The following is a 26976-nucleotide window of genomic DNA, read 5'->3' on the forward strand; positions in this document are numbered from 1 at the left end:
GGATACACACACACACACACCCCACCTCATCACACATAGATACACACACACACACCCCCCACCTCATCACACATGGATACACACACACACACACACACCCCACCTCATCACACATAGATACACACACACACACACACCCCACCTCATCACACATAGATACACACACACACACACACACCCCACCTCATCACACATAGATAACCACACACCCCACCTCATCACACATAGATACACACACACCCCACCTCATCACACATAGATACACACACACCCCACCTCATCACACATGGATACACACACACACACACCCCACCTCATCACACATAGATACACACACACACACACCCCACCTCATCACACATGGATACACACACACCCAACCCCCACCTCATCACACATGGATACACACACACGGATACACACACACACCCCACCTCATCACACATGGATACACACACACCCAACCCCCACCTCATCACACATGGATACACACACACCCCACCACACACGGATACACACACACACCCCACCTCATCACACATGGATACACACACACGGATACACACACACACCCCACCTCATCACACATGGATACACACACACCCAACCCCCACCTCATCACACATGGATACACACACACCCCACCACACATGGATACACACACACACCCCACCTCATCACACATGGATACACACACACACCCCACCTCATCACACATGGATACACACACACACCCCACCTCATCACACATGGATACACACACCCCCCACCTCATCACACATGGATACACACACACCCCCCACCTCATCACACATGGATACACACACACACACACCCCCCACCTCATCACACATGGATACACACACACACACACACCCCACCTCATCACACATAGATACACACACACACACACACACACCCCACCTCATCACACATAGATACACACACACACACACACACACCCCACCTCATCACACATAGATAACCACACACCCCACCTCATCACACATAGATACACACACACCCCACCTCATCACACATAGATACACACACACCCCACCTCATCACACATGGATACACACACACACACACCCCACCTCATCACACATGGATACACACACACACACACCCCACCTCATCACACATAGATACACACACACCCCACCTCATCACACATGGACACACACCCTCACCACCCACCTCATCACACATGGATACACACACACGGATACACACACACACCCCACCTCATCACACATGGATACACACACACCCAACCCCCACCTCATCACACATGGATACACACACACCCCACCACACACGGATACACACACACACCCCACCTCATCACACATGGATACACACACACAGATACACACACACACCCCACCTCATCACACATGGATACACACACACACCCCACCTCATCACACATAGATACATACACACACACCCCACCTCATCACACACACACACCCCACCTCATCACACACACACACACACACCCCACCTCATCACACATAGATACACACACACACACACACCCCACCTCATCACACATGGATACACACACACCCCACCTCATCACACATGGACACACACACACACCCCACCTCATTACACATGGACACACACACACACACCCCACCTCATCACACATGGATACACACACACCCCACCTCATCACACATGGATACACACACACCCCACCTCATCACACATGGATACACACACCCCACCTCATCACACATGGATACACACACCCCACCTCATCACACATGGATACACACACACACCCCACCTCATCACACATGGATACACACACACACCCCACCTCATCACACATGGATACACACACACACCCCACCTCATCACACATAGATACACACACACACCCCACTTCATCACACATGGATACACACACACACCCCACTTCATCACACATGGATACACACACACACACACACCCGATCTCATCACATATAGATAAATACACACAACCCACCTCATCACACATGGATACACACACACACACACACACACACACACACACACACACACACACACACACCCACCCACCCCACCTCATCACATATAGATAAATACACACACCCCACCTCGTCACATATAGATACACACACACACACCCCACCTCATCACACATGGATACGCCAAACATACAAGAAGAGAAATATGCAGTACAGAGAGTGAGACAAACACTGTGTTTAAATGCATATGAATGGGCCCCAACGGGGTGTTTGTATGTGTGAAAAGTACCGGAGCTGAAAAATAAGCCTGCAGTCGACAAAAACAATACACTATCACCATGGTGATGCACAAAAACAATACACTATCACCATGGTGATGCACAAAAACAAACCACTCTCCATGGATGAATAAAGAGCAACCTGCAAAGTGCGCTGTAAAAAAATACACACCAAAAAAAACATCAACATTGTGACATCAAGTTACCAAAAACTCAAACAAACCCTAAGATGGCAAAATGCTGCCACCATGTGGCTGGTTAGAGAAATGTGTATGTCTCAAAACACACTGTATAAGTACTGACAGAACATATTAATGGCAGCCCCATCTCATGTGTGCAGGTGTACTGCCACCACAGGTATTTATAGCAGAGTGGGTTGGACTCTATATACAGACCCATTCCCACTTACAACTTACTTGAGGTCTGTCCATTACTGAAAGAAGATCTTGAAATTTCTTCACCTCTGCATCTTGATCTTTGGGATAAGACACAGGGAGGAAGAGAGGGAGATGGAGAGAGAGAGGGAGATGGAGAGAGAGAGAGAGAGAGAGAGAGAGAGAGAGAGAGAGAGAGAGAATTATTATGATTATGAAATCACTTTACTGAAGTTTGTTTGACTTCTCCACCTCATGTAAATTATATAAATGAAAAAGTCTACCTCAACATAAAAATAAGTAAAAGTGTTGATACTGCTGACATCAGTGTATGAGAGGAGGAATCACAGTGCAGTAAGAGAGTGGGGGGAGGGATCATAATGAGAGAGGGGAGGGATCAGAGCAGGAGAGGGGAGGGATCATAATGAGAGAGGGGAGGGATCATAATGAGAGAGGGGAGGGATCAGAACGAGAGAGGGGCGGGATCAGAACGAGAGAGGGGAGGGATCATAATGAGAGAGGGGAGGGATCAGAGCAGGAGAGGGGAGGGATCAGAGCAGGAGAGGGGCGGGATCAGAGCAGGAGAGGGGAGGGATCAGAACGAGAGAGGGGCGGGATCAGAACGAGAGAGGGGAGGGATCAGAGCAGGAGAGGGGAGGGATCAGAACGAGAGAGGGGAGGGATCAGAGCAGGAGAGGGGAGGGATCAGAACGAGAGAGGGGAGGGATCAGAACGAGAGAGGGGAGGGATCAGAACGAGAGAGGGGAGGGATCAGAACGAGAGAGGGGAGGGATCAGAACGAGAGAGGGGAGGGATCAGAACGAGAGAGGAGGGATCAGAACGAGAGAGGAGGGATCAGAGGGGGAGAGGAGGGATCAGAGGGGGAGAGGGGCGGGATCAGAGCAGGAGAGGGGAGGGATCAGAGCAGGAGAGGGGCGGGATCAGAGCAGGAGAGGGGAGGGATCAGAGGGGGAGAGGGGCGGGATCAGAGCAGGAGAGGGGAGGGATCAGAGGGTTTTTTGGATCTCAGCTAGGATGAAGTAAAATTAATTGACATGTTCAAACAACTAAACTCAGATACCTTTATGTTAACAATGTATGTGAATACAAGTTCTCATTCTGGTCCTTTTAAACTCTGAGACCTTGGAGCACTAGCTGTTCACACATTAGATCATTTACAACTCAGACCCCATGTGTGTAACACTGAATTATGGATAATGTGTTCAAGGCATTTAGAGGCACCTGTGACACTGACTGAAGACCCAAAAAGTGAAAGAAATTAAAGACTTATGCTTCAGAGCCACAGCACTTACAATCCCACTTACAATCCCAGCCCAACTCTCTCTGGGGTTCTTAGTCTCACACTCTCTCTCATGCCTACAGTAGTGAGGGCAGAGATGGCAGGGAGGATACGGTTGGGTAGGAGGACTGTGTGTCCACTCACCTCATATGATGGATGAGGGTACCTGACTCCAATGAGCACAAGTGTGTGTGTGTGAGGGAGTGTACGAGAACGAGTGTGCGTGTGTGAGAGGGAGTGTACGAGAACGAGTGTGCGTGTGTGAGAGGGAGTGTACGAGGTGTGTGTGTGTGTGTGTGTGTGTGTGTGTGTGTGTGTGAGTGAGTGAGTGAGTGAGTGAGAGAGAGGGAATGTACGAGTATGAGGCTCCCGGTGCTTTAAGGGTTAGGTTAGGGAATAGGGGTTAGGGAATAGGTGTTAGGGATTAGAGGTATTCTACAGCTGCCTAATTTTCTTCTTGATACAGACACTCACTCCACTCAACTACACTCCTCATAACCTTATCCTACCTCAACATAGTCTCACACCCTCACACATCCACACCCACCCACCTCCACCCCACAGTCCCACACCACACACCTACCCATGGTATTGTGTCTCAGGGCTCTTTGGATCACTGATATCAATCTCAGACACCTGTGATAATTAGTTTGCTAGGTGAGCCCAATTAAAGGAAAACTACTTAAGAAAGATGTTTAATATTATTAAGCAGGCCACAGGTTTCAAGCAACATGGGAAAGAGAAAGGACCTCTCTGCTGCCGAAAAGTGTCAAATAGTGCAATGCATTGGACAAGGTATAAAAACATGAGATGTTTCACTTAAATGTGCCATATTTTGTCAATTGTAATTTTTACACCGCCTCAGTCATGGCACCTCAGTCATGGCCTCAGGTCTGGGAATCGAACCCACGACCCTCCGGTCACAAGACCAGTTCCCTACCACCAGGCCATGACTGCCCCTTAAGTGTGATCACCGTACTGTGAAGAGATTTGTGACTGATTCAGAAATAAATTCAGATAAATTCATTGGATTAAGATGCTACAATACCAGAAAGCAGCAGCAGTGAAGCTACTGGAATCTCTGGAGTCCCAATAATGTGTAGAGGGTGCAGTTGTGCATAAGCATACTGCTATACGCCTACTGCTATAACCCTACTATTGTAAGCCTACTATTATAAGCCTACTGCTATAAGCCTACTACTATAACCCTACTACTTTAGCCTTACTATTATAAGCCTATTACTTTAACCCTACTATTATAGGCCTACTACTTTAACCCTACTATCATAGGCCTACTACTTTAACCCTACAATTATAAGCCTACTGCTATAAGCCTACTGCTATAAGCCTACTGCTATAAGCCTACTGCTATAACCCTACTACTTTAGCCTTACTATTATAAGCCTACTACTATAAGCCTACTATTATAAGCCTACTATTATAAGCCTACTGCTATAAGCCTACTATTATAAGCCTACTGCTATAAGCCTACTATTATAAGCCTACTGCTATAAGCCTACTATTATAAGCCTACTGCTATAAGCCTACTATTATAAGCCTACTGCTATAAGCCTACTACTATAACCCTACTACTTTAACCCTACTATTATAGGCCTACTACTTTAACCCTACTATCATAGGCCTACTACTTAACCCTACTATTATAAGCCTATTATTACAAGCCTACTATTTCAACCCTACTACTATAACTATTTTAACCCTACTACTCTAACCCTACTATTATAAGCCTACTACTTTAGCCCTACTATTATAAGCCTATTATTATAAGCCTACTACTATAACCCTACTATTATAAGCCTATTAATTTAACCCTACTATTATAAGCCTACTACTTTAACCCTACTACTATAACCCTACTACAATAACCCTACTACTATAACCCTACTACTATAACCCTACTACTAGAAGCCTACTACTAGAAGCCTACTATTATAACTATTATATTATTATAATACTATTCAGCTCCCTAACCCAGTGCTCACAATCAGAAACGGTACCAGTGGGGCCAGAGGAACATGAAAACTAATTTCCAAACAGTCTTGTTAACTGATGAATGCCGTGCAGCCCTGGATGGTCCAGATGGATAGAGTAGTGGATGATTGGTGGATGGAGTAGTGGATGATTGGTGGATGGAGTAGTGGATGATTGGTGGATGGAGTAGTGGATAGAGTAGTGGATGGAGTAGTGGATGGAGTAGTGGATGGAGTAGTGGATGGAGTAGTGGATGGAGTAGTGGATGGAGTAGTGGATGGTTGTTGGATGGAGTAGTGGATGGTTGGTGGATGGAGTAGTGGATGGTTGGTGGATGGAGGTGGCAGGTATATAGACCTTCTGACTGAAGGAAGAGCCGTGCCTTCCATAGCAAAATCATCTTTATGCACGACAACACACCATCTCATGCTAGGGCTGAACAATTAATCGTTTTTTAATCGAAATCGCGATTTGTATGGACGCGATTTTCCAATCGCAAGAGCTGCGATTTGAATGAGCCGATAGCCTGCAAGTAGGACCAGGGAAAAATCAGCCCAACAACAACCAAAAAAAAAAAACGTGACGGCCTGCTGTTGACCAATCAGAAGCTGCTAGTCGTGCACGTCCCTAAGGCAGAAACCGAAAGCTAAAAACAATCAGCACTGCGCTCGATGTCAGGGAAAAAGATGAACCTTTTATCTGAGCAACCGTGCGAGGCCCAAAGTCCAGTGGACGAGTTGGTACCAAAGAAAAATGGCACATCGTGTGTGTGGGTGCATTTTGGTTTCAGGAAAACTGACAATGGCCAAAAACAGGTGTGTGGAGTATTAAAATTGGTCAGGTAAATGTTCCTTCCCCTGTTTTTGAGGGGTTTCTCTTTATACTACCACATATCGTTTCTACAACACTGCAAAGAATGTGTATTCCACCGCTCGCGCAGGGTGGCGCAAGGTGTGCGAAGTCACGCGCTACGGTCACTCGCGAAAGTATTAACCTAGCTTTACGCGACAACGACAGATAATGTGGTCGAGTCGAACCGCTGAACTTCACCAAAGCCTCATTGTTCACTTCATAAATTTCATTTTGAATTGAAAAACATTTTGAATTAAAGAGCCGTTGTCTACAGTTGTACTTTCCTCTTGACCATACAGGAAAGAACATCGTGAATGGATTAAAAGACGCGTTGGCCAACTGGGACAAGTGTGCGTAACCACAGATAACGCATCTAACATGATAAAGGCAGCCGAAATAAACCAGTGCACCAGGCTACAGTGTTTTGGGCACAGACTCCATCTTGCGATCGATAAGTGTCACATTTAATAAAGATCTCTCTCTCTCTCTCTCTCTTTAAAATAACGATCTCTATGCAATCTTGATTATGCCGTAAAGACAAAAAGAATGTTAGTTTACTCTGAAAAGATGTCTTGTGTTTTATCATTTAGGTCTGTCCAGTAATAAATGAAAGCTGTTACACTTTGATAAATGTGATTTGTAGATATTATTTTCATTCACATAAATAACAGTAATCAAGACAGATTACACTTTTTGTTTGCTTTTATTATAGATTACATTTTAGTATTTTTCAAATAATTTTCCCCCTTAACTACTATTTTTCAGAAAATGCACTTAAAGATGACAGAGTTGACCAAGGAGTTGGTGTTTGTAAGAAGCTGGTGGGACATTGCTCTGCCAGCTGGAAGAAGTCGGCTCTGACAGCAGCTCAGAAAGAATTCAACCTTCCTGAACATTCACTAATTACTAGTTGTCACGTAGGGCAACGCCCCCTCTCGTAGCTGTCGCTCTGGGTTCCCTCATGTCCGTGTTCCCTGCCTGTTTGTCCCGCCCTGCTCGTTGGTTTTGATGGATTCCTTGTTTGTTACCACGCCCCTGTGTCATTGTCATCACCTGTCCCTTGTTTAGTCCTGTGTATATTAATCCCTGTGTCTCCCAGGTCTAGTTGTCGGTCTTTTTGTTTTTCGCTGTGTTTTGCCTGTTCGCCCTAGTGCTGCTGTTTAGTGAGTCCTCCTTGTTGTTTTCCTTGTCCGTGTTCATGCCTTTGTACATTTCATGTCAGGATTGCCAACCCGATATGACCCATGCCCGTTACATCGACTCTGCCTATGGAATTTCCTGTAATAAATCTCGCTCTCCTCAGCGCTTGTGTCCGCCTCCCTGTTCTGCCCCGCGCAGATCGTTACATAAAGACCGACCCTACAAGGACACAGCGAGGGAGCGAGACTCTGGTGAGTTTAATCGCTGTGATGAGATGTTGGCTGGTTCGGTCCAGTTCAACTCTCCGATATCGCAGCGTGAACGAACCAGAGACAGAAATTCCCCTGGCGCTGTGGGAACACGGAAGTCTCGACGCGCACCAACGAAAGCCCAGTCACTTTCGGTTTCGACTGGCTTTCGCGTCGAGACTCCTGTTGAGCGCTACGTGTCTGCCCGGCTTGATCACTATAGGGATGAGAAACCTGTAGTACAAGTCGCGGGCAGACGGATAGAGTGCACAGACTGGCGTTTGCTTAACCCTCGGTTGGCTCTCGATGGCTTCTGCGAGCTCCCGACGCCTCAGAGGAGGCGGAGCCGTCGCAGAGAGAGCCACCGAGGGGCTTCTGTGTCTGTGTATTCTTCCAGGCTCACCCAGGACCCTGAGGAGGAGGACCTACCGCCGCTGATCCAGCCAGCTACACACCACGACACCCCCAAGTATTTTTTGGGGGGGAGTACAAACCACGTCGGCTTGGCGGACACGCCCCCCGATGACGTCAGTATAGTGGCTCCGCCCCCCGAGGACGTCGGCTTGACGGACACGCCCCCCGATGACGTCAGTATAGTGGCTCCGCCCCCCGAGGACGTCGGCTTGGCGGACACGCCCCCCGATGACGTCAGTATAGTGGCTCCGCCCCCCGAGGACGTCGGCTTGGCGGACACGCCCCCGATGACGTCAGTATAGTGGCTCCGCCCCCCGAGGACGTCGGCTTGGCGGACACGCCCCCCGATGACGTCAGTGCAGCGACTCCGCCCCCCGAGGACGTCATGTCACGTCTGCGGCCTGTTCCCGCGATCCCGAGGAGGTCGTCCACGCCTGTTCCCGTTCCCGCTGCCTGTCGGCAGTCCGCGCCGGTTCCAGTTCCCGCTGCCCGTCGGCAGTCCGCGCCGGTTCCTGTCCCCGCGACCCTGGAGAGGTCGTCCGCGCCGGTTCCTGTCCCCGCGACCCTGGAGAGGTCGTCCACGCCGGCTCCTGTTCCCGCTGCCCGCCAGCGGACCCTGCCTGTTCCCGCTGCCCGCCAGCGGACCCTGCCTGTTCCCGCTGCCCGCCGCCCGGCCGCGCCTGTTCCCGCTGCCTGCCGCCCGGCCGCGCCTGTTCCCGCTGCCCGCCGCCCGGCCGCGCCTGTGTCCCCAGAGACTGTGCTGCCCTCTATTGGGCCTGGACGTTTTGTGCCCTGTGCCCCCGTCTCTTTGCCCATGTTCCCCTTGCTCCCTTGTTCTGTCCCCGGTTTTGTGTTGGTCCCAGTCCCTGTGTGTGTACCTGTTCGTGTCCTTGTGCCCGTCCCTGTGTCTGTGTCTGGTCAGTCCCTCCAGGTCCCTGTACCTGTGTCTGTTCCCCAAGTAATCACCCACTTTGTTCCTGTCCCAGTCTCGGTTGTCCAAGCCGTGTTTGCCTCCGTGTGTGCCTCTGCCCTGTCCCCTGGCCCCACTCCCGTGTCTGTCCCCGGGCCTGTCCTGTCCAGTCCTGCTCCCGTGCCTTGCCCTGTCCCTGCCTGTATCGCCATGCCCCGACCCAGCTCCTGGCACGTCTCTGGTTCCCCTGTCTTTGTCCCTGCCATGCCCCAGGCCCCATGTCCTGTTCTGCCCGGTCCTGTCCCTCTGGTCTGTCCTGTGTCTGCTGTTCCTGTCCCTCGCCGTGTGCCGTAGTTCCCTGTCCTGTCCAGTCTGCCCTTGCGTGCCCCGGAGTGGCACGCTTTGAGGGGGGGTTCTGTCACGTAGGGCAACGCCCCCTCTCGTAGCTGTCGCTCTGGGTTCCCTCATGTCCGTGTTCCCTGCCTGTTTGTCCCGCCCTGCTCGTTGGTTTTGATGGATTCCTTGTTTGTTACCACGCCCCTGTGTCATTGTCATCACCTGTCCCTTGTTTAGTCCTGTGTATATTAATCCGTGTCTCCCAGGTCTAGTTGTCGGTCTTTTTGTTTTTCGCTGTGTTTTGCCTGTTCGCCCTAGTGCTGCTGTTTAGTGAGTCCTCCTTGTTGTTTTCCTTGTCCGTGTTCATGCCTTTGTACATTTCATGTCAGGATTGCCAACCCGATATGACCCATGCCCGTTACATCGACTCTGCCTATGGAATTTCCTGTAATAAATCTCGCTCTCCTCAGCGCTTGTGTCCGCCTCCCTGTTCTGCCCCGCGCAGATCGTTACACTAGTCAGTTACCAATGTTGCAGTTAAACCTTTATGTGAATTTCTGTAATTTGTTGTTCTTTAAAGGTATTGAGTTTTAAAAATAAAACTGATAACTGCATTTAATCCGACAACCCTGGGAATATTTTTTTATGTAGAAGTTTATACTTATATTTGACAGATATTTGAAACACGAATACAGGTTTAGGATTTAATGGATTAAAAATAATCGCAATTTAAATCGCAATCGCAATATTCTGTGGAAAAATCGCAATTAGATATTTTGCCCAAATCGTGCAGCCCTATCTCATGCTGCAAAGAATACAATTTAAGATGGGCATAAAATGAGAGAAACTCCTTTTAGGGACCACCACCCTTCCCTGACCTCCACCCTACTGGTGTGGCCACCACCCTTCCCTGACCTCCACCCTATTGAGAGCCTTTGTAGTCCTCAAGCAAAAGACGATGAGGGTGAGATGCACTTCATATCTAAGCAGCTCTGGGAGGTTCTGACATCCTGCCAATAAAATCAAGCAAAAACTTTCCAAAAACTCAAGTTCGATGAATGCAAGAATTGTGAAGATGATATCAAAGGGATGTTAACATGTACCTGGGCCTGTTGAGATGTTTTTGATTGAAATAGTTTTGATTTAATTAAATGTCACTTATCACTTGTGACTTATCACATAGCACTTTATAAACAATTAAAAATGCAAATGTACATATGTCTATTTAATTTATTTTAGTGTTTTGTAAGTTTTTGTAAACTGCTGCCTTGGAAAGAGGATGCCAACCCAATTTCACTGCTGCAACACTGTTCCTAACATTGTTTCCTCAGCGACAATAAAAGACTATTCTATTCTTAATGCAAATTCAGAATCATTTGTTCAAAATGATCATTTGTTCTTTACAACCTATAAAATGTTTTGAAATTCTGTTGTGCATAATAATTTGAAACATTGAGTTTATTTTTTAAAATAAATTCTGTTATCATAGGGAGTTTTGCTAAAAAATGATTTATACTCTTTATATATTTAAACGGTTTAATTTCATCATTTGCATTGACCATTTAGGAAAATCTGACAAAAATATCACTGCCATAATCATTTGGAATACAGTGGGTGTTTTGAAGGATGTTGATTCTTCTTGAATGATATGAGTTGAATTCATCCATCACTGCCCCTTTCAAAAATGGAGCTGATGGCTAATGCCCCAGGCTAACTCTGGGCTCTCTCCTTATAGTTGGACTCAAGGCTGTGGTTGGTTTAGTTGGATGTGTCGCATGTACCCCGCACATGCATGAAAGCTGAAGGTAAAATCTCAAACAAATCCAGTTCTGAATCAAATCTAGGAACCCTAGGTCTGCTTTATGGCCTGCCGTGTTTAGTGGATCTCAAGGACCAGTAGCTAGAGACAAAACAGCTGTATCATTTGACAAAAACAAGTGTTTCAAATGCAGGATGGTCTGGTGGTTAAGCTGTAAAGTCAAACATAGCATCTCTCCACTAGATGACGCCAGACTGGCTTTGCTTCTCCTGGTTTAATGTGGTTTCAAGTGAGCAATGGCTTGGATTACTCCTCTTATCTCGAACAGACATCCACTTTTGAGCATGCTGGCATGTGTGTGTGTGTGTGTGTGTGTGTGTGTGTGTGTGTGTTTGTGTGTGTGTGTGTGTGGGAGTAGATAAATATATTTAAGAGCTCAAACGCCAAGACCTCCTGTTTTGTGCAGGTCTTTTCAAACATGTTTCCATGATGTCAGAAAATGACAGGTCCACCTTCACTGACAGAACTGTGGAGATCCTGGTCTGAAGAACAAACCCATCTGAGACACAGCAGAGCAGAACCACGGGCCCAGTCCACAACCACAAACGCGCGGGGTAGATGTTGTGGGAGAATGATGGGAGGAGCTTTCTAGAGCAGTGATAATGGGGAGGAGGCGGGGCCTATCTGACAGTGACCCTGGTTGGGGGTAGTGATATAAGGGGGAGGGGTATGCACCTCAACAGGGACGTTCAGCACACACAACCCTGGAGATATGTGGGTCAAGCCCACTAACAAGGGCTACACTGTAGGAGCAGGAAAACTGATAGCACCTCCTCCATTGCCAGCTAGCCAGAAAAAAGGACCCCCTCTCCATCTCCGTCCTGCCCTCTGTCCCAAACAGTTGTAGATGTTTAATTAAGCATAAAATTCATTCCCTTAGATGTTGAATTCAAATAATGTAAATGTGTGTTTTAATCCTAAAGATTCTTGTTTCTTACTAACAAGGCTAACAGACTGGACTGATGCTATGTCCGTCACCCACACCCAGAGTTGTATAGTAATGAAGTAGAATTATTTCACTACTGTACTTAAGTACTAAAATGCTGTATCTGTACTTTACTGGAGTATTATTTTTTTGTGCACCTCTCGACTTTTGTATGTGCGAAGTTACAAGGTGGAATTCATGCACTTGTACGACACTATTCCAAATAATTCGCTTTTTATCTCATTAAAAGAGATGGTACTGTGATTGGTAACAGCAGAAGAGCAACATAAGTGCTGCATTATAAGCTTGTTGGCGTTTTAATGTACATATATTGGTGTCTTACACACCTTCAACATCGAGTGATCGTGGTGGAGAGAGTGAGGAAGGAGACACCCCTGGCCCTACTTAGAGACAGTGTTTGCGTTTGCTGGAGTGAAAGTAAATTCCTATAGGATGAAGTGCCATCTCTGCCTCCCTAAAGAGGGTGAAATATTGGCCCTCAAAAATTCACCTTCGAACTTGATGAAACACATGTAACACAATGTCTTACACAATGTAAGTTATAAATATAACGCACAGAAGACACACCAGCTTTAGCTGTCAGTAAGCGCAAGTTAGGTTAGATATCTTGGCTAACTAACCTAATTATGTTCATGACGTGCTGCAGTATTCACTTAACATTAGCTGGCAATCATAAAGGCGATGTCACACTGAGTTGTGTTTTTAGCAACAGTAAGCAGTGTCTCTTCATGCTGACTAATCATGTGCCCATTTTTATAGTGTAGGGCATTTATTGAGGGTAAACGCAGGGCTGTAGGCTCACCCTTAGAATCCGACGGATGGATTTTACGTCCAAAATACACCTCGTTTTCTCAGCTAAATTAAGGCGAACTTGTACTTCTGTGTGAAACCTACGACGTAGCGGGACATAGGTTATCTGTTTTTTTGTGTACGAAGTGTTAAGCCCAGTTTTTTTAAGTTGCTACTTGTTTGTACATACAGAACACTTGTGTTTGTGGTCTTTGACAGCTTTGATTTGTAAGTAATATATAAAAACAATTGATAATCAAACTTTGACGGCTTTCTTTAATTAATTCAAAACACAACACTTGTACTTTTTACCTTCAGTACTTGAGTAATACATTTTAGAATAAACTACTTGCAATACGTAAGTACAAATATGCTGAATACTTCTGTACTTCTACTTAAGTAAAGTTTTAAAGAACAGAGTACTTGTACTTTTACTCAAGTATGGGTCTCTAATACTTTATACATGTCTGACCACACCCATAGGAACTCTCACCTGGCACATCGGGGTCTTGACTCCTGGGGCTGCTCCTTGGCCCTCGGCCCACCTTCTTGGTTCCAGGGCTGGCTCCGCCCCCTCCACCCAACCCCCCTCCGCCTCCTCCACCCCCCACGTGGCTCTTGCTGTAGCCGTTGTAGATGCTGCTGCAGGTCATGTTGCTCTTGTAAGCAGACGAGGGCGGGTTGTTCACACAGTTCTGACGCTCCATCCGTTCCTTCATCTTCTTAGGGTGTGGCTTGTATGGCTCATCCCGCCCACTGTAGTTCATTCCAATGATGGGGATAATCTCTGGAGATACACCCACACACGTCACTGTGGTAAAACACTATCGGCATAGATTTTCCAGACAGTACTCTGCTGTCAGAGGCATCTACAGGGGTGGAAGTCTTACTGGTCTGCGCACACTGTGTCCTGCACCAGCATACCTGAACCAGGTAATCACGGGTGATTATCAAGCCCTTTCTGAATGGAGTCAGGTGTGTGTGGGCAGGCAGATGGGTGCAGTGTCTACAGCGTAGCTGACACCAGGGTGGAGAAGGGGAGGACACCTCATGCAATCTTACCTTCTTTGTAAATGGGTGGGAGGTGGTGCTGGTAGAACTGGTGTGGGGGCAGGTCCCCAGGGCTGACGGGCGGGTAGAAGGCTGTGTGGGAGTTGGGCATGAAGTGCGGGTGGGTCATGTATGGGGATAAGTGGTGGGTGGGGGAGATGGCGGGAGAATAGCTGGGTGGGTAACACTCAGGAGACTGGGGAGTTACCACCACCCTCCGGACTCCTGTGTTATCTTCCAGCACCTAGGGAGAGAGGGAGAGCATATCAGAGTAATGTCAGTCATCCTTTTACAATGTGTTCTTTCAACTATACCACTCATCATAATGATGATTTGATGATTACTGATGATTTAATAACGTGTGTGGCTTTGATGAACATGTTGAGCGTGTTGAGCTGTGAGTGAGAAAATGGCTGGAGTGAGAAAACTCTGGGGTGAGTTTCCTGAAAGCGAATGAACTTCACAATTTACGAATAACTTTAATAATGACGTAACTGAGTGCTGTTTTTACGCCGGTTTCCCAAAAGCCTTCTTATCTTCCTAACTTACGAACAAGTCCCTAAGTAGTACTTACTTAACTCCACTCCCACGTTTGCAAAGAACAGGCTTTGCCAGTCAAAAAGTGAACCACCGATTTACATACATTATGTATTACTAATAATCATAAAATCAAACAACAAAAAAGTATTTATACAACATGTAGGGTGAAGTCAGTTAAAATTGGCCACTTTTTGGTAAATGGTTTATAAGACTATCAAACATGCTATACCTGAGATTTAAGGACATTGTTATTGACCAGGTTCTCAAAATATTTTTTGTCAAAAAATTTGGGGGAAAAAAAATCATTGTTTTAGATTTATAAGATTTAGAAGGTTCCCTCTTCATTTTTTTCTCAAGGTTCAGTTAAATGGGCCAGTGAAATGAGACGGCACCAGTCATTTCTTTTAAATTTTAACAGTAAATTGACGCTATTGTCTTTGCCATGAAACTTTACATGAAATAAAAAGTTTCTTTAATAAATGCATTTAGATCATCACCACAGACACCAGCCAACCAGTCCTCTGTGCCCTTTGGATGCTTCAAAACATAGCAGGCTGTGCAGGGGTGCAGGCTGTGCAGGGGTGTTTGCTAATCTTGCTTTGTGTATTTTTTCATTGGTTGTTTTTTGACCGTGGGAGAGTGTCAAACCTGGGCCTCAATTTATATGTACCGTCTGTGTAAGAGCATGCAATAAAATGGCCCATTTCAGCTGACTTCACCCTATGTATAAAAATAAATAAATTAAATTAAATAGTTCATTTGTAATTGGCCAAATGGGCCATGGGATATATGTCATTATGAAGAAACTCGGGGCCAGTGTGGTATAAGTCAGTGCCATATATATAAATGTATAAAAACGAAGCGCGGTGAGTAGCTGAATGGTGGGACTGAGGGCAAAACTTCTTCTGGTGGCTCTTGTTAACTCCTCCTGTATGAGACCAAGAGAGCCATGATCCCCTCCCTAGGCATTTGGTATCTCACACAATTCATCATCAGGGAGATCAAGTTGACCCACACTTAGACGCCCAACTGCGTTAAGATGAGCTGCTTTTCCACGCTGATTACGGCGTCTTCTCTAATAACCTCTTGAGAACCAATATTCTTTGTACAGCTGCCACGTTCACCACATAACCACCATTGTCAGCATTACTCTAGGTTACTTATATGTGTAGGTAATAAATGAATAAATTTGATTGGTTAAGAGTTCCTAAGCTTAGTTGTCTGATTTGTAACCATTGCTTGGGGAACCATATATTATTTGACTTCTATGACTGTTCCACTGGAAAGAAAAATGCATATTAATGCATTAATAAACCGTATGTTCCATTTTAAACCATTTCAATAGTTTATTTTGTGAAAACAATAGTTTCTATTTAGTATGCATATTTATGCGCAGTATTGAACTAAGGACAATGGATCTAATTACGCTTTCAAAATTACATTTAAGTGTTTGTGGATTCGTGTTTATACACACGCGTGTGCAGTTCGGAGCGTTCTTAAAGGGATCTTCAGCGGCCTCTTTCATTTTTCATACAGAACACTGTTGGGCAGACAACATCGGTCGGAAAAAGTCAAATATCATCGCGATGCAGGGATTCTGCAAAGGGTGTGTTTAAAAATCATCTCTAATTCAATTTATGCAAATTAAACATGTACTGAGGGAACTCACCCTTGACCTCTGACCCCACAGCAGGCTTAGGCACTCACATAAAAGCAATTCTAAATTCAGCTCTGGTCTTGTTAATTAATGCAGCTTTGCCATGTCCAGACAAATGGATCCAGAACATCTAACACATCTCAAACCATTTGATCAACAGGGACAAAACCGTTTTAATCTATTCCTGCAAATCCCTGATCGGTAGGTCTTTGCCACCCACCGTTTCCTGATCCGATCTCACATAACTTGCATAAATGTGGCCATTTCCTGCTCCGAGCTGGCACATGGTCTGATCTAAATCTCTCACATCAGAGTCACCAGATTTGTATACCAACCACACACTCCTCCAACCCCACATCTCTCTCTCTCCCTCTGCCTCACACTCCTCCAACCCCACATCTCTCTTTCTCCCTCTGCCTCACACTCCTCCAACCCCACATCTCTCTCTCTCCCTCTGCCTCACACTCCTCCAACCCCACATCTCTCTCTCTCCCTCTGCCACACACTCCTCCAACCCCACATCTCTCTCTCTCCCTCTGCCACACACTCCTCCAACCCCACATCTCTCTCTCTCCCTCTGCCTCACACTCCTCCAACCCCACATCTCTCTCTCTCCCTCTGCCTCACACTCCTCCAACCCTACATCTCTCTCTCTCCCTCTGCCTCACACTCCTCCAACCCCACATCTCTCTCTCTCCCTCTGCCACACACTCCTCCAACCCCACATCTCTCTCTCTCCCTCTGCCACACACTCCTCCAACCCCACATCTCTCTCTCTCCCTCTGCCTCAGTTAAGTGCCTCGCCTCTACTCCCTCCCCCACACATTCTCCTCTGCCCCATCTCTGACAGGGCAGGGTGCAGTGTGGAGGGGATACAACCTCTGTACACATGAACCTTGTGTTTTCCCTGTTCAGACCCTTCAGTGAAATGACATCAGCAGGGTGAGTGTGTCGCAGGGCAGCTTTCTAACGACTGGGTGATACAGTCCCTGCAGGTCAAAGTAACACCACCGGTTCCCCAAACGCACTGGCAAGCACAGTGACACTTAAGCACAGGAGTCCAACAGGAGTGAAGGGGAGTTGGACTACAGCTGGACTACAGCTGGACTACAGTTGGACTACAGCTGGACTACAGCTGGACTACAGCTGGACTACAGCTGGACTACAGCTGGCCAGGTCTCTCTTGTAAAAGAGATCTTGTATCTCAAGGGACTAACCTGGTTAAATAAAGGCAAAAAAATTGGCTCACTGCCAGCAGTTACAGTGGATGACGTGAGCAGTGAGGAGTTCTAGTAAATGAGGAAAAAGTGCCAGGAGCCATGACCCTGCGGAATACTCACACACACACACACACACACACACACACACACACACACACACACACTGCACACAGACTACGCACACCAACACACACTGCACACAGACAGGCACACACCCACTCACGCGCACACACACGCGCGCACACACACAGACAGGCACACACACAGACAGGCACACACACAGACAGGCACACACACAGACAGGCACACACACAGACAGGCACACACACAGACAGGCACACACACAGACAGGCACACACACACACACACCCCCACAACACAACACACACAGGCTCACTGATCCATCATTCAATGACCTACCACTCAGGGTTAACAGGTGTCTGGCCTTTTGTCATTATGTTATTGAACAGAGATCATCGTGTCTGCTTCATGGAAACATGTGCTCTGAATAATTCAAGAAAAAAATCTTGAGTCTTGAGATTTGTAGTTTGGATGTCCAGATCAGTAATTTGGGGAGTGAAATCCTGACCTCCCCGTCTGGGCTAACAGACTGGAGTAATTGAGGATCAGGCTGTACTACACTAATGGATCATCTCATCATGACTCACTGCTGGAAGCTCTTCTGCTGACCACATGTGCCTCCACAAATCACAGTTCACACTAATGATGCACCACATTTCTAACGTACTCAGTCCACATAAGATAGAGAAAGAAAGAGGAGAAAAGGACAAAGAGACCTGCACAATGACGGACAACACCCCGATGACTACACCCCCCACTGTACTGATAATCAATCAATCAAATTTTATTTATATAGCCCTTTTTACAACAGCTGTTGTCACAAAGCAGCTTTACAAGCACTTTATAATGAGCACTTTCTGTCCAAATTAGAAACTTCTACAGAATGCAACTTCAAATGAGAAAACCTCTAGAATGGTGAACATAGTGGATCTAGAAACCATCTCCCTCAGAATCCTTTCCTGCATCCCACCACCATGTCAACCCCCTCACCCCAAACACACAGGTGAAACAGACAGACAGACATATCCCAGAAATTCATCTGAATGTATCTTGTACACCCATGAGGCCATCGACAGCAGGGAAGAAACATACAAGTTGTCACTAGAGTCACCTGTGGTGACTTGGTGAGTCATCTCACATATTAGTCAACATGGTTCAGTCATGCTGTAGTTAATATACTGAAAGTCCCCCATGGTAACAGAGTGGGAAAGGCTCACAGCAGAGCCAGGAACTGTGATCGTATCGCACACAAAGGTACGAGGGCAAAACCAAAACGAGAAGGAAAATAGTGAGTGTGAGATGGAGAACCCACTCAGACAGACAGGCGTCTCCATCAGAGTCGAGAGGGACTGAACTTCAAATCATGTCCTAGTAATAATGTCCTAGTTTGCAGACATGGCTCGAGACAAGTCAGTGAAATAATAACTTAGGATAAATGACCCGTGTAGCTAGCTAAGCAGTTGAAAGTTTCTAGTCTGTCATCTCATACTTTGGATGTTTATAGAGTAGCAGGTTTGAACAAAAACACTGTTTGCTGGTATGAGCTGCTGAAATGCTAATGGGGATAAGGTTTTGCCAAAGACATAGTGAACAGCGGTCTAACAGACCAGAATACATGTCCCCTAAACACGTCCCCTATACATGTCCCCCAAACAAGCAGTGCTTGTTTCAAACAAACAAGCGAACGTAATTTGTTGAGTGGATTGCAGATTGGCTACCGTGAATGTCAATCAAAATACAACCGTCAGTGCAGATGTGCGATTCATCTACTACTATTTTATGTGACGCGATCTACGCACATTCCTTCGCGATCGACCGACACTTCCTTCGCGATCGACCGGTCGATCGCGATCGACGTAATGAGCACCCCTGAGCTAGAAGAAACACAGCCATTCTCATGTCTGAGAATGTAACGAACACACACACACACACTCACCTGGGAGATATAGCCAGGAGGCACATGGATTGGAGGAATGGAGCCATTGGGTGACATCATAGGAACCTCAGCAGGCCCTGTGTGTGGACAAGAGACAACCGTCAAATGCTCTGATATCAAGTACACATACACACACACTCATGCGCATATGCACACACGCCAGCCAGCCAAGAGAAGCATTCACTTCAATTCATCAATCAGCATCATTTATTTTTGTATCAGACACATCCTCCTTCCTGGGATAGACTCAGAGCATTTCCAGAGACGTAGGGTATTGAGACACACTCTCACAGACCTCAGACACACACACACATGCACATCCTAAAAACTCACACACACACACAACCGCACACAGAAGTGATGCACTATGATTGGTTTCTGATGCACAGATGACTTTTCCACTATGGTCCGTTTCCGTGTTTCCATCTGTCTCTCTCTCACTCTCTCTGGGTTTTGCCTCTCCTTCTGTTTTTGTGCCCATCTCTCTGTTAAAGCCATCAAAGTCCCTGGGGCACCAACGTCACCAAGCTCCACTCTGGCCCACGTAAATCACACTGCAGACGGTAATGCAGTCAACACCTCAGGGACTGCAAAAGCATACAGACTTCGCAGGAACACGGAACTTCTATGTCACATCCTGAAGGAACATTCCAGAAGGACCAGGGCAGGAAGGAGAGGAGGACGGCCGCGCCTCAGGACACCAAGAAGTGCCTGAAGCACTTTCAACCCCAGCTGAATTGTGGGAAATAAAAACAACAGTGATCGGAATAAAAGAGCGCAGCTCGTGAGGAGGTTTCAAAACAAACCAGTGGCCATGGCGATGGCACAGTGCCATGTGACGGTGTCCTGTGTTGCACAGCCAAGCTCTACTGTCTGTGCGTATGAAAAGGAGGGAGCATCAAAGATCACAAAGGCTCCAGTGGGAGGGGCAGAGCAGGAGGGGCGGAGCAGGAGGGGCGGAGCAAATATTTAGCAGCAGCAGCAGCAGCGTCAGTTTCAGAAGCTTCGACTCTACTGACGTCCATCTGACATCAAAGAGCCCCGTTGGGTTGAGTGGTAAGAATGAAGGAGGAGTTCTTACTGGAAGAGCTTTAAGTGTGTGTGTTTGTGTGTGTGAGTGTGTGTGCGCATGCGTCAACAGGGGACATGTACATGGACAGTGATGGAGAAACATGAGGTCCAGTTTCAGAGGAAGAGGAGGAGGAGGAAGAGGAGGTTCCGTGGAAAAACTGGCTGATAATGTGAGTAAGTACTCCTTTGTGTGAGCAAACATATTGAGCTGATAAATAACGATACAATTCTTCACTGCGAAGGAAAAGCATGACACACAACAGTGTCCCCTTACGAAAGTACACTGGAAAATGAGTAACAAAATACAAATATCCCTGAATACAGCCTTTCTTCCTTCAAGCTCTTGGCTGGGAACCTCAACCAAAATGTCAGCGTCAAACAGTGTATAACAATGGGAGAATGTTGCAATTGGACATGGTGGTGTTTGTTATTGCCAGAGCAGAGGATGTGTGTGCGGTGGTGTTAAGGTGGATGTTCGTGTTAAGGTGGATGTTCGTGTTAAGGTGGAGGGCTCCGTCAGAAACACAGAATATGAAGCCACGTCTCCTCCCAGCGCACATCCAGCTCAAACTCTCCGGCCTTTTCCATGAAGTCCCGCACATTAGCACACGGGAGCAGGAGCTGCCTCTCCAGAGAATACACATCCCTCCCAGTCACAAGCACAGCTGTGAAGAGCCACGCTCCACCACCACACCACAACCATCATCATTATCATCATCATCATCACCATCACCACCACCATCATCATCATCACCACCATCATCACCATCATCACCACCACCGTCATCATCATCATCATCATCACCACCACCGTCATCATCATCATCATCACCACCACCACCACCGTCATCATCATCATCATCATCACCACCACCGTCATCATCATCATCATCATCATCACCACCACCGTCATCATCATCATCATCATCATCATCACCACCACCGTCATCATCACCACCACCACCACCACCGTCATCATCATCATCATCATCATCACCACCACCGTCATTATCATCATCATCATCACCACCACCGTCATCATCATCATCACCACCACCGTCATCATCATCATCATCACCACCACCACCGTCATCATCATCATCATCATCATCACCACCACCACCACCGTCATCATCATCATCATCATCACCACCACCACCGTCATCATCATCATCATCATCACCACCACCACCACCATCATCACCATCACCACCACCATCACCACCACCACCACCAACACCACCACCAACACCACCACCATCACCATCACCACCACCACCACCATCACCACCACCACCACCACCACCGTCATCACCACCATCATCATCACCAGCACCGTCATCATCATCATCATCACCACCACCACCGTCATCATCATCATCATCATCATCACCACCACCACCACCGTCATCATCATCATCATCATCACCACCACCACCGTCATCATCATCATCACCACCACCACCACCATCATCACCACCATCACCACCACCATCACCACCATCACCACCATCACCACCACCACCACCGTCACCACCACCACCATCACCACCACCGTCATCATCATCATCATCACCACCACCACCGTCATCATCATCATCATCATCATCACCACCACCACCACCGTCATCATCATCATCACCACCACCACCACCACCATCATCACCATCACCACCACCACCATCACCACCACCACCATCACCACCACCATCACCACCACCACCATCACCACCACCATCATCACCACCATCATCATCATCACCACCACCATCACCACCACCATCACCACCACCACCATCACCACCACCATCACCACCACCACCATCACCACCACCACCACCACCATCATCATCACCACCACCACCATCATCACCACCATCATCACCACCACCACCACCATCACCACCATCACCACCACCACCACCACCACCATCATCATCACCACCATCATCACCACCATCATCACCATCATCATCATCACCACCACCACCATCACCACCACCATCATCATCACCACCACCATCATCACCACCACCACCATCACCACCATCATCACCACCACCATCACCACCACCATCACCACCACCATCACCACCACCATCACCACCACCACCATCACCACCACCACCATCATCACCACCACCACCACCACCACCATCATTACCACCACCATCATTACCACCACCACACCATCACACCACCACCTCCACACCACCACCTCCACACCACCACCTCCACACCACCACCACCACCATCACCACACACACTACCACCATCACCACCACCATCACCACCACCACCCTCACTACCACCACCATCACCACCACCACCATCACCACCACCATCACCATTACCACCATCACCATCACCACCAACGGCTGCTCACAAACCGCCCACAGGGAACCTGCGCCGGCCAGTGGGAATAATCTAAAAGCTCATGGATAATGATAAAAATTCCAGAGGCTATTTTTTGTCATCTCTGAGTAAATCATGGGATTTACTCTCTTTGGGGGAGATGGGTAAGATGGGGGGAGGGGCCGGGGTAAGATGGGGGGAGGGGCCGGGGTAAGATGGGAGGAGGGGCCGGGGTAAGATGGGCCCCGCCCCCATCCTACCCCGGCCCCTCTTCCCATCCTACCCCGGCCCTCCTCCCATCTTACCCCGGCTCCTCCTCCCATCTTACCCTGGCCCCTCCCCCCATCTTACCCAGCTCCCCCTCCCATCTTACCCAGCTCCCCCAACCAGCTATCTCAGCCCCAGTCCCCCAATCCAACTACCTAATCCCCTGCCCTCCAATATCTACCCCAGCCCCTGCCTCTGCCCCAACTAACTAACTACCCCAGCTGTTGCCCCCTCATCCCCCTCTTTCACCCGCACAAGAGGCTCTATTCAGGTCTCCAGGACAGATACACTAATATGCTCAGACCTGGGAAATGTGTGTGTGAACAGTCTCCGCACTGCTCAGCAAACACCAGCATTCCTTAAGCTGTGGACACACACACACACACACACACTTTCTCCACCTCTCACAGAGCACATTATGTTCCCTTAGCAGGTCTGTGGGATCCAGAGGGACCAGATCATTCACTAAGAAAAGATGTGTGTGGAGGGGGTGGTGGAGATGGAATAGGTGGTGGAGGAGGTGGAATAGGTGTAGGTGGAGGAGGTGGTGGTGGTGTAGGTGGAAGAAGTGGGGGAGGTGGAGTAGGTGGTGGAGATGGAGTAGGTGGAGTAGGTGGTGGAGGTGGAGTAGGTGGTGGAGGTAAAGTAGGTGGAGTAGGTGGGAGAAGTGGTGAAGGTGGAGTAGGTGGTGGAGGTGGAGTAGGTGGAGTAGGTGGTGGAGGTGGAGTAGGTGGTGGAGGTGGAGTAGGTGGAGTAGGTGGAGTAGGTGGTGGAGGTGGAGTAGGTGGTGGAGGTAAAGTAGGTGGAGTAGGTGGGAGAAGTGGTGGAGGTGGAGTAGGTGGTGGAGGTGGAGTAGGTGGAGTAGGTGGTGGAGGTGGAGTAGGTGGTGGAGGTGGAGTAGGTGATGGAGGTGATGGAGGTGGAGTAGGTGGTGGAGGTGGAGTAGGTGGTGGAGGTGGAGTAGGTGGGAGAAGTGGTGGAGGTGGAGGAGGTGGGAGAAGTGGTGGAGGTGGAGGAGGTGGTGCAGGTGGAGTAGGTGGTGTAGGTGGAGTAGGTGGTGGAGGTGGAGTAGGTGGTGGAGGTGGAGTAGGTGGTGGAGGAGGTGGAGTAGGTGGTGGAGGTGGAAGAAGTGGTGGAGGTGGAGTAGGTGGTGGAGGTGGAGTAGGTGGTGGAGGTGGAGTAGGTGGAGTAGGTGGTGGAGGTGGAGTAGGTGGAGTAGGTCGGGGAGGTGGAGTAGGTGGTGGAGGTGGAGTAGGTGGTGGAGGTGGAGTAGGTGGAGTAGGTGGTGGAGGTGGAGTAGGTGGAGTAGGTCGGGGAGGTGGAGTAGGTGGTGGAGGTGGAGTAGGTGGTGGAGGTGGAGTAGGTGGTGGAGGTGGAGTAGGTGGAGTAGGTGGAGTAGGTGGTGGAGGTGGAGTAGGTGGTGGAGGTGGAGTAGGTGGAGTAGGTGGTGGAGGTGGAGTAGGTGGAGTAGGTGGTGGAGGTGGTGGAGGTGGAGTAGGTGGTGGAGGTGGAGTAGGTGGTGGAGGTGGAGTAGGTGGAGTAGGTGGTGGAGGTGGAGTAGGTGGTGGAGGTGGAGTAGGTGGAGTAGGTGGTGGAGGTGGAGTAGGTGGTGGAGGTGGAGTAGGTGGTGGAGGTGGAGTGGCTGTTCTCCCATGCAGCCACTGTGCTGGGAAGCACACGGGAGGCTCTACTCAAGGCACACAACTGCTTTATCAGGACATATCCTGAGAGAGACATGTGTGGAGAGGGAGGGGCTAGTGTGGAGAGGGAGGGGCTAGAGTAGATAGTAGTAGTACGGTAGTAGTAGAGTAGATAGTAGTAGTACGGACCGTCACAGGTCTTCGTCCTACTGCTTACTCATCGAGTATTAAAATTAAACATTTGCTATTTACGAAGCAAAGGACACGAATGTCCATTAGACATGTACCTCATTAGACATGTACCTCATTAGACATGTACCTCATTAGACATGTACTCTGTACAGCCCAATGACTCGGTTGCAGATGTGGGCAGATGTGGACACAGGGGGGTCTGTACCTCACACTCTGGCTCAAGCTGGCCCTCATCACCAAGGTCATGGTTTCAGTTTCCAGGGAGGACACACATGGGCCTGACTAACCACTAAGCCACCCTGGATGAAAGTGCTTGGCCAATGGTAAAAATGTGGTGAATGTCTTGGTAAAATGTGCACCGTGAGCCCCATCCAGAACCTTCTCCATCCTCATCCCCCATCTTTACATCAACACTCTGTGTCTCCCCGAACTGTGTGCGTCTGCCCAGCCCGACTGCATCAGCTCCATCAGCTCCACCATCAGAGGTGTTACACGACGTGGCCTAATTCAGACAAACAGTCCAACACAAATTAGTTTGGCATATCAAACCCACAAAAATAGATTTGTAAAAAAGCAAATTAGTGTGTAGAAATTGGGGAAAACAATCCAGAAACTTCCAACAAAAACATACAATAGTGCAGGGAAACCAGGTTGTGTTGAACAGCCTGTAATTGTCAGCACAAAACATATTCCCAGTTCAAACTTAGATGGTGTGTGCCGAACAGGAACCTTAAACAAAACACATAAATCAAAGCAGAAAGAGGGAGTCATCTGTGCCTTCCTTTAGGACTTGATAACCCTCGAGATTAAAAATACCACATTGCTCTGATATAAAGGTTACATTCCCAGGCATATCAGATGTTATCGTGATACTGCTGAGCTAGGTGAGCAGACTCCTGCAGCACCATCCACCACGATGCTCACAGCAATGGTGCATGTGCACGTTTGCAGCAGGTCGGCGTGCAGCTGGGACTCTCAACGCCCGACCAGCTAGTGCAGACTCGGGGAGAATGAAAAAAGACTGGTGAGCAGCAGAGACACTTGAACCACCCTTCTGCTGCAGGAGAACCATGCAGAGAGTAGACTTGCCGTGTGTGTGTGTGTGTGTGTGTGTGTGTGTGTGTGTGTGTGTGTGAACACGCAGCCTGCATCCCTCGAGGGAATGTAGAATGTGTGTGTGAGGTCAGTGAGGGGTGCTGGGAAGTGAAGGCTCTTGCTCCCAGCCAGCCTCAGTGTGTGTGTGTGTGTGTGTGTGTGTGTGTGTGTGTGTGTGCGCGCCCTGTTGTGTGTTTATCCAGCACTGGATAACATCTGGATAACATCTGGATAACAGCAGCGTCTGCAGGGGACGCTACGGCACAATGCTGTAGCTGGGGAGTGTGGAGAGTGTTGCAAGAGTGTGTCCACCCACACACATGCACACAGTCAACACACAGACACACACACAGGCCTAGAATCTGAAGCATTCTACTGCCACAGTGAAGACAAAAGAATATATACTCCTGCAAAGTGTTCATGTACTCCCCCCCCCCCCCACACACACACACACACACACACACACAATCCAAAGATAATTCATAA

At 48.1% G+C, this 26976-nt stretch overlaps 1 protein-coding gene across 1 annotated transcript in view; it reads right to left on the reverse strand.

Moving 5' to 3' along the window:
• The window catches only part of fndc3ba (fibronectin type III domain containing 3Ba), a 186984-nt gene that overhangs the window by 71106 nt on the left and 88902 nt on the right, over positions 1-26976 (reverse strand). The window contains exons 4-7 of the mRNA XM_076975704.1: positions 19871-19947; positions 14449-14680; positions 13880-14173; positions 2683-2741 (exon numbers count right to left, since the gene is read on the reverse strand). Coding sequence (XP_076831819.1) covers positions 2683-2741; positions 13880-14173; positions 14449-14680; positions 19871-19947 — 662 coding nt within the window. The remainder of the gene's footprint in view (positions 1-2682; positions 2742-13879; positions 14174-14448; positions 14681-19870; positions 19948-26976) is intronic.

This window comes from Brachyhypopomus gauderio, chromosome 16 (genome assembly GCF_052324685.1).
Source record: "Brachyhypopomus gauderio isolate BG-103 chromosome 16, BGAUD_0.2, whole genome shotgun sequence".
Classification (NCBI taxonomy): Eukaryota; Metazoa; Chordata; class Actinopteri; order Gymnotiformes; family Hypopomidae; genus Brachyhypopomus; species Brachyhypopomus gauderio.